The sequence below is a fragment of the Brienomyrus brachyistius genome, chromosome 3, assembly GCF_023856365.1.
Source record: "Brienomyrus brachyistius isolate T26 chromosome 3, BBRACH_0.4, whole genome shotgun sequence".
NCBI lineage: Eukaryota > Metazoa > Chordata > Actinopteri > Osteoglossiformes > Mormyridae > Brienomyrus > Brienomyrus brachyistius.
Window position 1 is genome coordinate 3848540 of NC_064535.1, and position 13646 is coordinate 3862185.

The window sequence follows — 13646 nt, forward strand, 5'->3', positions numbered from 1 at the left end:
CAGTTTCAGAGTTTAAGGAGCCAGGATCCCTGTGTGACTGATTTAACCCACCATCCAGCTAAAGTAGGTGAAGATGGACCCAAGGGAAAAGGTTTCACACAAGCTGGTGCTTTGCATGCAGCTGTTTGCTGTTAAAGGATGTGAAGTCATCTTGCCTTCAAAACAAGGCTATGCAGTTGGCTGATCTGATGCAGTGTGCACCGATCAGATCGCTTGACATATCTCCTCTGCAGCTAATATATTCATACTTGGTTCATGTAGGTAATATGCTGTAGAGCCAGGATGTTAAATTCAAAATTGGAGTTCCTTAGAGAAGAGGGTAGTTTCTCTTCCCCAGCAGGGAAATGTTCCCCGGTGAAAGTTCTGATCTCCTACACCATGGGTAAGCAGAAATGAGGTTTTAGGCCACCAACACCGGCCACTCGTGGCACGCAGTCACTTTGCTGTAATCTACATCAGTGTTACACGCTACAGGACTGATGCTGGAAACAACACATCAGACTAGCTGAAGTTACATAAAAAGGGGGCTTCTTGAGGGATGGGACATTCTAACACACTTTTTATTCTTTGTTCCATCACCCCATGTTCCACAACATGGTATGGCCCAGCTGTTTTTGAAACTGTTCTGCCGGAGCTGCTTAAGTAGAGGGCTGCTTAAGAAGGGGTTCTGAGCCTAAACCAGAATGGGTTCTGAGAGGCTTTGTGTGAAAAGGTGCCATCTTGTGGTGGATGCTGCCTCCTGCAGTGGCTGATTTCTCTGATCCAGGTATGTGGGACAGGGGTCAGGCTTGCTCGTGTACAGTGTGAAACCTGTTGCATAATTCAGACAGCCAACGATCTCATTTTAACTGCAGTAGCAGCAGCTGAGCAGTTGCACTTTGAGTTAGAAAGGTGCTGACAAGTCAGGATGCTCGCATCTCATTAAATTACCCATCAGGAGTGTCAAGCATTAAAGTTTACATTCCACTTTGGGCTCTGAATTATTAACCCCTTATTTATCCAGTTTAAACCAGTGGCGTTACCTGCAAATATAAAGTAATCTATAATAAACATAGTAGGGGAAAAACGGGAACAGCAGTGAGCATTTACCCTAAAAACAACTTGTAGAATTGTGCTCATGCTATAAAAATATTGCATTAATTTACGAAGAAATGTTACATTTATATAACGCTTCGCAAGAAACCCAAAGTGCTTTATAGAACCGATGGAGAACCACTTTGACCACTGCTGTGTAGCACTCACTTGCATGCTGTGATAGCATTTTATCAGCAGCAGCCATGGCACCTGCCGTTCAGACTGGGTAATCCTCCTGAAGCTAAGCAGCTTTGGGCCCGGCCAGTACTTGGAGGGGAGTCCAACCAGGGAAGCTGGGTTCCTGCTGGAAGAGGCGTTGGTGTGGCTAACAGGTGAGCCCATCCTGTGGTCTGTGTGGATCCTGGTGCAGTGATAGGTATGTGAAAATGGTGGGGCAGGGAAAAATTCACCAGTTAAGTATCATCCCACTATATAACTGGTGAATTCTCTTCTGCTATGGCCAGGAAACATTACATTTGTAAAGCTCCAAATTATCCCATCTTAGGCAAAACTAGAATTTGCGGGAGTGTGATAAAAATGGTGGGAGAATGGAAATCCTTAGCATCCTGCTTTGGACTGAAAATATACAAATGGAACAGTAAATATCCTCATGTACAAAGACATAAATGTTTTATGATACCGACTGAACAGTGATAGGTATTATTCTCGCCGTTAGTGGTATCTTATGTGCAATTTAATGAGTTTCAAAGAATTTTCTGCAATTTTTATTACTGCCAAAATTTAAATGCCACCCTCCTCCCCAAACTGGGACAGCATGAATGCACAATTTTGGCTTTTATAGAAATTGTGATAAGTTGAGGTCTCATTTCTCAGCATGACTCCCGGTGTCCATTCCCACCTTACTAAAGACTTCAAGGTGTGTGAGATGCATTTTAATAGTATACTTCTTAAAGATTAATGAGTCACTGTGACCGTGTCACGTTTTTGAGCTGCCTGGCGATTTTACTATAGCTATTTATTCTCACTCAGAAATATTGTTTTAAAGCTTCAACCAGGTATCTGTTTTGAATATTCCTGAAAAAAAAAACATTAAGACTGTCAGCTCAGCTTTTAAAAGCTCTGCGCCTGGATTTCTATCCAGTACAGAAATACAGGCCATATGCATACAACCGCCACCTGGCGCCCAAAAACAGAAATATAAATAAATAAATAAAAAATCATCCACAAGAAAATACACAAATATATGGAAAATAAAATTGTAGGCAATTTCATAAATACACACTAAAGTATCACAGATTAGTTTGCAGTTAATTTCAGTAACCAGAAAAGCAATAAAGGTGAGAAACATTTTCGGACGTTTGCATTTGGCATACTTGTAATTATTCCCCGGCAGGTTAGAGGGCGGTCTAACTACATGGTGACTGCGAAGAGGCCCCTCTTGTCAAACTCTCTTGCCTGTTTGCCATGGAGACGAAGGACGCGTCCTTGTCGCGATGTCAGCTGTCCAGAGCAGTCCGGACACGATGTGCGGGCTTTGCGTCTTACTGATCTACTCCATTTCAAAGATTATGCAATAGTGCATTTGTAACGTTTTGTCAATTTCCGAACGTTTGAAGTAATGAAACTTAAACATGCGTTTAACGCTTTAATGCAGCTTGCGAGATACGCTGTCTAAAGAGATTATGGTTTCATGGAGGAAAGAAGATCTTCGATGTTGAATTTGGACGTTAATAATTTTGACTCAAAGTACACCGAAAGCAGCAGGTATGTCCTGACCAGTCCACGACCACTGGAATCCTGTGCGAGGCTTGGCATCAGACCCGTTGAACTTTTGTATAAATCGCTGTCCGAGTTCGTTGAAGAGCAGCGGGACGCCCCCATGGCGTCAGTCACTGTGCTTTACGACGCGTACGAAAAGGAGCGACGGCGGCGTGTAGGTCTCTGCCGGAACGAAAGAAAGAAAGTCGTAGAGGGAGACGGCAGTAAATCATCCTGTAAAAATCCGTTTCTCGAGACCCCCGAACAGACCACGAAGAGACCGAGTTCAGAGTCCAAGATCGAGAAAGCAGGTGTTGGTGGTACCTCAGTAGTGGATAAGAGCCAATTAATGAAAGAACAGGACCCCAGTAACTTAGGGACTTGGAGAGGGACTTCATCAGCTGATCTCAAAAACCAATGTCTCAGTACAGAGTCTTGGGGTGCTAGTTCTCATGAGAAACTTACAAGTAGCTTCAGCCTGGGTGAGCAAATGGATTCCATGTTGGTGAGCAGGAAGCTGGACAGACTGACATCTGACATCAGGAAAAAGACAAGCATCGCTGTGCCTCAGAAAGATCTCAAAATAGCAGCACTGATGCTACTCAAGCACAAGGAGGAGCAGCTGTGGCAGGCGAGGATCCAGAAGGAGGGACAGCTGCGGGAGAGGACGCAAAGGCAGGAGGCCCTGCAAAGGGCCCGGGTCGAGCAGCAGCAATGCAAAGCACGGGAGCGCAATGCAAGGCTCTGGCAGGTGGCCCTGGATGCGCGACGCATGCGGCGAAAGGAGGCCCAGCAAGCCAGGCAGCGGAAGCAAGAGGAGACACTGAACAAGGAGCGATGGAGGCAGCTAGCTGAAGAGCAGCAGGCACAGAAGCAGCAGCGGCTTGAAGGGAACCGGCGGGAGGCGCAGAATCGCAAGCGCTACCAGGAGCGGTTGCTGGAGGAGCAGAGGCAGCAGGAGCAGCATGGACGGGAGCAGGAGAGTCAGCTAGCGTTGGACAGGGAGCTGAGGGCCAGCAGGAGTAAGCAGGCACGGGAGAGCAGGCAGCGAAGGCGGATACAGCTGGAAAACCAGCAGCAGCGACTCCGGCACCTTCTCCTCAAGAGGGAGGTGGAACAGGCGACACAAGTGCAAGAGCTTCAAAGGAGGAGTGGCCTGGAGAAGAAGCTGAGGCACTTTGAGGAAAACCATGCACAGCGCCTGCAGGCACGAGAGCAGGAGCTGCGGGGGCAGGCTGTCCGGGGGGAGGAGTTCAGCCGAAAGGCTCGCCTCCGAGCTGGCTGGCGGGAGGCTCAGCAGGAGCTGCACAGGCAGCTCTTAGCCCAGCTGGGGGAATGGCGCATGGAGCGTGCAGCTGAGCTGGTACGGGTGCAGCGCAGTGAGCAGACCCAGAAGACCCGGCGAACCAACGCACAGAGGGAACATGTACATAGAGTCCTCCGAGAGCAGTTACTCCAGGAGGAGGAGGCGCTGCAGCGCAGGCGGGAGGGAAACCTCATCAGCAAGGAGCGGCGATGGCAGCGGCTGCATCGGGAGCGTGAGGCAGCATTGGAGGCGGCCCGCCGCATCGCCCGCGCCTCCTCCAACATGCGGGAGCGAATCAAGGAGGCGGCTCACAGCCGCACGTTTGACCAGATGGCCCTGGAGGCACAGCTCACAGCCAGTTTGGGCCGATGCAAGCTGTGAGAGTATTATACTGTATTTTACTAGAGTATTATTACAGTATTACTTTATAGCACGATTTCATACTATTTCATATGGTAGGTAAAACTTCTACACAGATTTGTATTTTGTATATATCACATTCATTTAAACTATTTTCTGAGCTAAATGACAGCAAGATATTTTTCTTCCGGTATTTATGTTTTGTAGAGCAGGGCCATGCACATACTATAGAACACAGATTGTTGACCAGAGGGTGAGGCTTTAAGTAAATTTTGCCAACCAGAAGTGGGTCCCCTTTGGTAAACTTGATAGTAACAAAAAAGGGGTACTTCACGTCTGCTGTAAAGAAGATGCTTTTCAACATCAATAAGGGGAAAAAGGGAGTCTCCCCTCCACTGAACTGCTGTACTGCACTGGGATATGAGTGAGATGTGTGTGTCCCCTGGTGGTCAGAGTAGTTGAGAGCAGTTCTCAACTACAGTATTTGTTTCATTAGATTTATTTTGAAATAGAGTGTTCAGTCTGGTTTGCACATGTGCAGCTGATATATCTGTTATATCAGATATTCCGGCTCTCAAACGTGTGCTGTATGTAAATGAGAATTGCTGTGTATCTGAAAATGATACACATGCCAAAGACATTTTCATTTATAAAATCAGGTTGCAGGAACTGCTGTTCCATCCATCCATCCATCCATCCATTTATCCATCCTCTACCACTTTTCTGGGTCGGGTCACGGGGGCAGCAGTCTAAACAGGGAAACCCAGACTTCCCTCTCCCCATCCACTTCGTCCAGCTCCTCCGGAGGAATCCCGAGGCGTTTTCAGGCCAGCCGAGGGCCCCGGGGCCTCCTTGTAATTTTCCAGGATACGTTCAAGGGCCAGTCAGAAATCACAAGACAACCTCAAACCACTGAGACGAAATGCAATGATCTGGATATTTATTCTATGACGATTTAAAAAATCTGAACAAAAACATCCCCCCTCCTAAGTGAAATGATAATTTTGGCAGTTTCCAGCACTCTGATAAGGAGATGTGTGAATACCAGGGTTCAAATTAAATGGGGGGAATAAAAACATTGTGCGGGTGATACTGGAAAAAGAATCTACTTCAAGAAAGCATCAGAATCACACCGGGACGGGAAGTGAAACAAGAAGCCGGTAATAAAACTGTAAACCTCCATAACCACAGTTAAGGTGCTGGCACTGCAGAACTGCACTCTAGGCTGCAATGGCAGGGAACTAGTAAAATGCAGTGTTTTCATGGACTGAATAGAGCCCCAAGTGAATCAATTGGGTTTAAAAAGATAATAGCCAATGAAATGCTATGAAAGTAATAATAGTACTAAAAGGCTAAGCATAGAGGTCTGAAATTTGATGCTATAACCATCCCAGTTTCGATGATTATACAGGTCTATCAAAAGTACAATATTTCCTTTCACCCAAGCTGAAACAGCCAAGGGACCAGACAATCGTGTGCTATTATTATGGGCAGGAAGTAAACCCAGCTTCAGTTTCCAGGGCTGAGCAAGTTTACAATAAGGTTTACGTTTTTTTTTTTTTTTTTTTTTTTTTTACAGGGAAAGTCCTTGTTAGAATGATAGCAATATGGCCCAAATACCCAACAGGATATTAATCTGACACTGAAGATGCTAAAAACCCTTTAGCAATTATCCATGTACCTTAAAAAGTCTTTGGGAAGTACAAAGACAAGAAAACAAGCCAATAAAGCTCCGATGGGCTCAAGCTCTGGTTTGCTCCCGGACGGACAAAGGCTGCACCAGAGCAGGCGTGCCTGAGCTAACCCCGCCACCCAGCAAACTTATTTCACAGTTAAACGTTTTGCTTAGAACCCGTGAAAAGTGTAGGACTGGTCCTGGGCTTCACACGCCACCCATGAGACGCGGAACTCTGAATTCAGGAAGTCCTTTAAATCTCGGATAAATCTCATTATGGGCAGGAGCATTAAACTGCGATCACTGCCTCGTTTTCCTGGTCCAAGTCACATTACTCAATTCCTGAATAAATACTTATCTTTAGAAATAGGAGTTTGGCTGGTGTCTTGCTCTAACTGAAGACAAATATAAAGAAATGGTAAAAAAAAAACCTGCCAATCACATCAGTGACCTCAGCTGTCGTGGAGTCCCAGGGCCAGGAGCACAGGAAGTCCTGCCCCAGTGAGGAGAGTGAGGCTCTCCAGGACCCCAAGGCCTCCCTGCTGGTAGGTAACGGTGTGGTGGTGGTGCTGCCCCCTGCTGCTGATCTCCGGTAAAACATGTACGGTCGCCACATACAGGAAGGTCCCAGCAGAGAAGAGCATTCCGATGCCGGTGGCAATAAGGCGGTTTTGCAATGAGCCACCCGTCTGCAGGCAGGAAAGAGCTTTCAGCAAGGAGGACCATCTGCTTCCTGAGGTGTTCCTTAACACTCGTCTTGGCTTTATGCCACTTGAGGTAGTTTACCTCAGCAACTCTACCCTTGACAAATTATAACAGAACAAGTTTAGCTCATTAGTCATTTAGAAACTAACTTTCCAGGACTGGGGCTGAGCAGCCTTTAGATGGACAATATCTACCAGATATCTCCCTGATGCTGATTCTGCCCTTTAATGGCTGCTGTATACTATAATGAGAGATGTTCTGTGATTTCCTAGGAAGAAGTTGGTGGTATGATTCTCCACCCTACTACTGAGAATAAAATTAAGTGAAAAGTGCGAAGGGATAGCAGAAGCAAGGCAGGGTCCAGAGGGCTACGTCCACTCAGCTGCGCATACCTCACGGTCAGGCGAAAGAGCAAACACCCACAGATCGACAGACACACATAAACTCGAAGCGCAAGCTACCCACAATCCCCCTCCTCACCGCGCTGAGGATGAAGTACGTGCTGATGGCCAGCAGAGGCGCCGCCACCGAGAACACCAGCAGGTGCATCTGGATCCGCCTCTTCTCCAGGCCAGCGTGTACGAGGAAGGAGACCAGGCCAAAGGCAGCGGGTGCCTGAGAACACAAGTCAGCAGGGACAGCGCTCAGCAACACTAAGCAGCAACACTAAGCAGCCGAACCACTGGGAGCTCAATACTGACACGCGCCAATCTCTACAGTGCTCAGTGTGCTGTTAGGAAGGCTAATCCAACCCTTAAAGAGGTATTAAGCTTTAAATGTAACATGTCTGTGTATTTAGCTAGCTCAGTGACTACTGCTCAGTTTATAAACGGTCAGACGCAGCTGCTGTTTGTTGAGGTGTTAAGGTCATGGTGCGTCCTGTCTACAGTCTATGGTTAAAGAAACAAAAGCTGCTGCTGTACAGCCTCAACTAACAAGGGGACTGTTGTAGAATTTTTTTTTCCTTTTTTAAATCTGGAAAAAAAACTCCAGTGTAATTCCAACTCCAGTTCGCCAGGGGGCGCTCTGACCTTATGCAGGATAACAGCAAAGAAGATGATGACTTGAACAGAGACCTGAGATGAGGCCACAGCTGCACCCAGAGCGACGCCGTCAGCTGCAACGGCACAGAGGGATCAGCGGGACACTTTTGGTAGCACATGGCAATTTAGCCCTTTGCCTATTTAAAATGATTTCTGTTCTAACTGTTGCATGCACCGACTACTTAGGCTACTGAGATATTAATCCTTAAACACACAAAAAAATAAATAAAATCCACAAATCGGACACCCCTGAGGTCCTCTAAGGCTGGAGTGTGTCATGTGACCACCCACCCATGTTTAAGGTCAAGTATCTGGGATATTAATGTAGGAGGGGCAAAAAGCAACCAATAAACACACAGCCTGCTCAAAGAGGTTGATGGGAAATGGAGGACATGACTGAAGAAGCTAAACCCTTTTCCATGGCCTCTCATGCCCAGGTTATCGGTTATCGTGCCAGGTGTTACGCAAAAGCCTTAATGACTGCAAGCTCAGGTGACTCAAGAGGGTGTTGTGTGCACCATCTGCTGCCTTAATTAACAGGCGTATTACAACATATCACCCACTGAGCATGGCCAACATAAACGCAGGGGGCAAAGTAGGTTAAGAACAAAGAACTGGATCAGAGCAGAAATCAAAAGGAAGGAAAATAATGCCAAACACCGAATGGTGAGCGGTGGGAAAAAATCCTGCATCGCAAATATAATGATACACCGATCAGCCATAACATTAAAACCACCTGAGTAATACTGTGTAGCTCCTCCCTCATGCTCTGACCTGAATGGTCTGACCCATTGAGACCTGGACTCCACAAGACCTCTGAAGGTGTCCCGTGGTTTCTGGCACCAAGACGTTAGCAGCAGATCCTTTGTTCTGCAAGTTGTGAGGTGGGGCCCCTAAAGGTCAGACTTGTGTGTCCAACGCATTCCCACAGATGCATGACTAGATTGGTCTGCAGCAATGTTTAGGGAGGTGGTATGTGACAAAGTAGCATCCACATGGATGCCAGGACCCAAGGTTTCCCAGCAGAACACTGTCCAGAGCATCGCACTGCATCATGGCCAGCATAAACATTTTTGCCAATTTGTTCTCCAGTAGCTCTCCTGTGGGATCTGACCAGACAGCCCAGCTTCCACTCCCCACACGCACCAGTGAGGCTTGGGCACCCATGACCCCATTGCAGATTCACCGGTTGGCTTTCCTTGGAGCACTTTTGGTAGGTGCTGACCGCTGCGTACCAGGAACACCCCACAAGGCCTGCCGTTTTGGAGAAGCTCTGACCCAGTCGTCTTGCCATCACGGTTTGTTCCTTGTCAAAGTCACTCATTCCTGTGTTCACCCATTCTTCCTGCTTCCAACACATCAACTTCAAGAACTGACCATTCACTTGCCTAATATATAATGGCACCCTTGATAGGTGCCAGTGTAAACAAGATAGTTAATTGTTATCGACTTCACCCGTCTGTGGTTTTAATGTTATAGCTGAGCTGGTGTCTGTGTGTCCGATGCAGATAATGACGTAACCAAAAAGCAAGACGTGTCCGGCTGGTACCTGCGGCATGGATGACCAGTCCCAGCGTGGCGGTGATGCTGGTGCTGCTGGTCATGCCAGTCCGGGGGTCTGCAGGTCAAGTGAGCGATGTGATCAGCAACGTAGCCCCATCGGCACAGGAAGGCTACCCAAGGCTATCGAATGGTCAGTAGGCCGAGTTCCCAGGAGGAAATACGCTTAATATTTCACAATAGCCTACATACCGTCAGTATAATATCATTGGTGCTACACCAAAAGTGTGTCATTTTCATAAAGGATCACCACTGTTCAGAGGTAGTGTCTGATATTTATCAAATTCACATGAACCGATACCTGCAAACATGACACCAAGGCCAGGGTGGAGGATGTGGTTGAAGCTCACCGTGCGTGGAGCAGTAGGTGCCTATCTGGTCCACCACAAACATCAGGCAGAAGCCCACCACCAGGGACACTCCGATGAAAATGGGAGGGGGCACGCCCCTTTTGGCATTTGGCTCCCCGGACAGCAGGGGGCCACTGGAGCTGTCATTGAGTGCAGTCTTGATACAGAGAGGCGCACTTCCTGTCGGAGGGAAATGCTATGCAAGTATGAGCCTGATGCCCTGTCAAACATGATAACCTTTAAGCCACTTTCCAGTGCAGCTGCTTTCGGACGTCGAAGATAGCTGGCTAGTCTCTGGTACCTAGCACACCTACATCTAAGTCATTTATTATTACAAGCATTTTTCCGTGATAGACGGTAAAATATGAACGACGTCTATCATGATCATAATGATTATGGGTCGAAGACCAACATCGTACCGGATACTGTAAAGTCACCACACGGCTGCGTCCTGCTATTTTTAAATGCAGCATTACTGAGATTGACCCAGTTATGTAAGATTTCAGCAGTATTTACAACACAGCTAACAGCCCTCATTGGATCCGAACCGGCCAGGCAGAAAGTGAATCACGAAGAACAGCATTTTTGCAGTCCTCGAACAAGCGATAGTGAAACAAAAAGATGGGGGGGGGGGGTCAATAAAATATGTAGCACAAGCAGTATCCCCCTTGCTGCGGCTGCGCTCACCCCGCCAGGCGTCCTGCAGAAGCTCCACTCCCTCCGGGATGATGACGGCCAGCGCCGTCCCGCACAGCAGCCCCGCTCCCAGCAAACTCACCAGCTGCAGCTTTTGCTGAAAGGAGCAGGGGGGGGGGGGTGCAGCCCGTATCTTATGTCCTGGAAAATGCTTACAGTGACAACAAAACTACACGAAAAGCTCAAAAATGCCTTGGAGATTAACAACAGTGGCAGTTCAGAAGGTCTATCCACTAATATTAATTTGCCGGCATGTTTTTGCAGGAAACAGTGCTGTATATTAACCAGTTACGCAGTCTGACACACTGATAAGGCATCTAAACAAAAATACCTGCACACTAAACCCAGCCGGCAAAATGACCCTTGATCTTATGATGAAACCGAAACTTTTCCGATTATGTTCCCATTAAGTTCCTCGCGTTTGCCGGGCGCTACAAAAGACATATTAGAATGAAATTACAATCCCTTAAGAAAAAAATGGGTTCGAAAAGGCAGAATAAGTTCCATCACAAAACCTGATCATTTTTCCCGGGTATCCCAGAAACTGTGTGGCCGGAGAAAACAACAGGGTTGATGAGAGACGCGACGTGCATATTCTCACCTCCGAGAGCTTTATCATGAGCGGGATCAAACCCAGAAGAAAACAGCCGATAAACATTGCCGCAGAAATCAGTATGATCGCAGCCGATCCATCCATGGCTGCAGCTGGGGTGTCCGCTGCCCTCAGGAACAGCCTCTCTTTGGCTGAAGCGTCATCGCACACAGATAAATGAGATAATACACGAAGAGCGCATCTCAACAACACCGCGCATTTGGAAAATTCAGGATCGCGACTCCGACCTAAAGCCCACCTACCTCCTTTGGACTACGGACTCCTATTTGATCAATTTCCCCCCCCAAAAAAAACAAAACACTAGCGGTTAAGCTGGGAGCTACAACAAGCGTGTCACGGTGGCCACGTACTAAGAAAGTACAACACAATGTCATCCGCCTGAACTTGTGACCGCGGTCTCCTCCCATCAAGGTCTGGGCTTTTCCATAAAACGGCCCCGTCGTAACGTTTTAGTAAATGAAAGATTAATTTCACGATTTTTTAACATGCTGCATTGCTGTAATCACTCACTTGGTTTACAGCAATAGATGGGAAAGGATTAAGCAAATAAGCAAAATGGAAATGCGTGAAAAACTGTTGATAGATCGAGCCTAATGGAACAGTTAAGATTTGGCTAAACAGTAGGTTTCCCGGTTACAAAAATCATCGGCGAGCTTGAGTGTTTTGTCAATGCAGTTAAGAGTTATTTCATTTTGAATATTTCAACCATTTGGTAAGCCGGTGTATCCACTGCTGATGTAATGCTAAGCAATGTCGACACATCACGGACCGATATATAAACTACATTGAAAGGATTTTCGGCTAAAGAAGAAAGAGGTAATTCTTTATCGTTAAGGTACAATCGATAGGATTTGCAGTTTTCAGTTGACAAAATAGTTTAAAACTGAAATTCAAACTACTGCCCCACGATAATGGCCTCACATATGCAAGGGCAGAGTGATAAACTTATTTATCCTAAAGGAATTGCGCAGTGAAGGGTGGGGGTACTTTTTATTCATAGGTTTAGACGAGTCGCGCATTTATTCTATTAAACGGTACTATAGTGCACGCCATTAGCATAAACATGTACGATATTTATTATTGTAGGCCTATATTTTGTTTTATCATTGCTCTGTATTGTAAAAGTTCAAATAAAAAAAAGACCAACACATTAACATGAAAAAAGACATTAAAAATCCCCAAGTACAAACACTGCACACAATGGTGCAGAGTGACCCTCCAGTGGACATTTACTGGCATTACAGCAGCGTTCGGCATGGAGTCTGTTTGCAGCAGCTGCAGGTGGACAAAACCTCAGTGCTTGTTTCAAACCTCAGATCAAAGAGAGAAGGGCGTGAAAGAAACTGAAAGTCATGTTTATGACTGAACGCACAGCCGGTGCCACACCGGAAAATCGCACTGGTATTTGCTATATTCTTACTTGCTTTCGGGTTCAAGTAATATATAAACACGACTCAAATATTGGTATGAGTGAGTTTTTTCCACTATTTCCAGGAGGAGTAATTCGACTATTCGCCATAACTCCAGCGTACACGGTTTCAGGGGATCCTGTTCAGCTCATTCATTTATTGCCAGAAATTTACAGTAAAACATTCAAATGTTAAGAACGATAAACAATTGATATACTAGACTGAATCAGCTGAATGTTTGCGAAGCTGCTTCAGTTTTTAGAATAAGTGCTTCACACATTTTCACTTAGAGAAAAGAAGTAAATTCGAACCAAAATTCGAACCATCCGCACTAAGAACGCTTAAACATTAGGTATTATTTTCAAGTTTTACAAAAACATGTCCCGAGATGATTTCAAAAAGCAAATATTGCATGATCGCGTTTAGTACCGTTATACCTTCATGTAAATAGGTAAGAATGTTAAACACAAAGATAACTTAAAATTATAAAACCGTCCACCGATAGAACAGCAAAAATAATTAAGACTGGAGGTATAGCTCTATCTTTTAAAGGAAAATACATTTTTACAAATATTATGTGGAAAAAAAAGGAAAATCGATGTTCCAGAAGATGTTACATGGTGAAACTAACAAGTCATAAAGCTTATCTATTACCTGAAATGATGTTTCTGTTTTAAATTTCTCTTCAGTCTAAGAACACACTGCCTGTATCTTAAAGGTACAGAGACTAACTGTCCACCAACTGGTTGAATATAAAGAGTCACAGTCAAAGAGGACTCAACTGGTTGGTTGAAACAAACTCCTGGACTGGACTTTTACTCTCTGGACCGGAACTATCCACCTCTGTGGAGGGAAGATTTGGTGGTAGGTCTGTCTTTTGTACCAAATCCCTCAGAGTTTACTTAAATGGATCTAGCACAGGGGTCTTCAACTCCGGTCCTGGAGGGCTACTATCCAGTAGGTTTTCTATCCTACCCGGCTTCTGATGAGCCACACCTGTTCGTGGTATTTACCTGAGAACAGGTGTGGCTCATCAGAAGCCAGGCAGGATAGAAAACCTACTGGACGGTAGCCCTTCAGGACCAGAGTTGGAGACCCCTGATCTAGCAACTACAGCTATTTGAAAGTGAAATATG

The 13646-nt window shown here is 46.0% G+C and overlaps 2 protein-coding genes across 5 annotated transcripts; one reads left to right on the top strand and one right to left on the bottom strand.

The window, feature by feature from the left end:
• The first annotated feature begins 22 nt into the window (after window positions 1–22).
• LOC125738169 (coiled-coil domain-containing protein 177) lies at window positions 23–5297 on the top strand. 2 transcript variants are annotated; one of them, XM_049006851.1, is made up of 3 exons: window positions 23–766; window positions 1259–1406; window positions 2429–5297. In XM_049006851.1, the coding sequence occupies exon 3, from the start codon at window positions 2726–2728 to the stop codon at window positions 4478–4480; it is 1755 nt and encodes a 584-aa protein (XP_048862808.1). In that variant the 5' UTR covers window positions 23–766; window positions 1259–1406; window positions 2429–2725; the 3' UTR covers window positions 4481–5297. The 2 variants fall into 2 exon arrangements, with proteins under 2 accessions (XP_048862808.1, XP_048862809.1); XM_049006852.1 differs by having other exon boundaries at window positions 23–382; window positions 609–1406.
• Window positions 5298–5382: 85 nt separating this feature from the next.
• On the bottom strand, window positions 5383–13505 carry LOC125738170 (zinc transporter ZIP9). Of its 3 annotated transcripts, none has more exons than XM_049006856.1 (8): window positions 13165–13505; window positions 11090–11232; window positions 10480–10585; window positions 9793–9972; window positions 9432–9500; window positions 7871–7956; window positions 7320–7454; window positions 5383–6823 (listed from the first exon to the last, which is right to left on the bottom strand). In XM_049006856.1, the coding sequence occupies exons 2-8, from the start codon at window positions 11183–11185 to the stop codon at window positions 6587–6589; spliced, it is 909 nt and encodes a 302-aa protein (XP_048862813.1). In that variant the 5' UTR covers window positions 11186–11232; window positions 13165–13505; the 3' UTR covers window positions 5383–6586. The 3 variants fall into 3 exon arrangements, with proteins under 3 accessions (XP_048862813.1, XP_048862811.1, XP_048862810.1); XM_049006854.1 differs by having other exon boundaries at window positions 11344–13505; XM_049006853.1 differs by having other exon boundaries at window positions 11090–13505.
• Window positions 13506–13646: the final 141 nt, after the last annotated feature.

What these genes read in the sequence shown, in the direction of transcription:
- LOC125738169 (XM_049006851.1), top strand. Translation starts at nt 2,726, where the DNA reads ATGGAGGAAAGAAGATCTTCGATGTTGAATTTGGACGTTAATAATTTT.
- LOC125738170 (XM_049006856.1), bottom strand. Translation starts at nt 11,185, where the DNA reads ATGGATGGATCGGCTGCGATCATACTGATTTCTGCGGCAATGTTTATC. An exon ending in CACCTACTGCTCCACGCACG is followed by an intron (nt 9,501 to 9,792) that starts GTGAGCTTCAAC and finishes CTTGACCTGCAG; the next exon opens with ACCCCCGGACTGGCATGACC. An exon ending in TTGCTGTTATCCTGCATAAG is followed by an intron (nt 7,455 to 7,870) that starts GTCAGAGCGCCC and finishes TTGTGTTCTCAG; the next exon opens with GCACCCGCTGCCTTTGGCCT.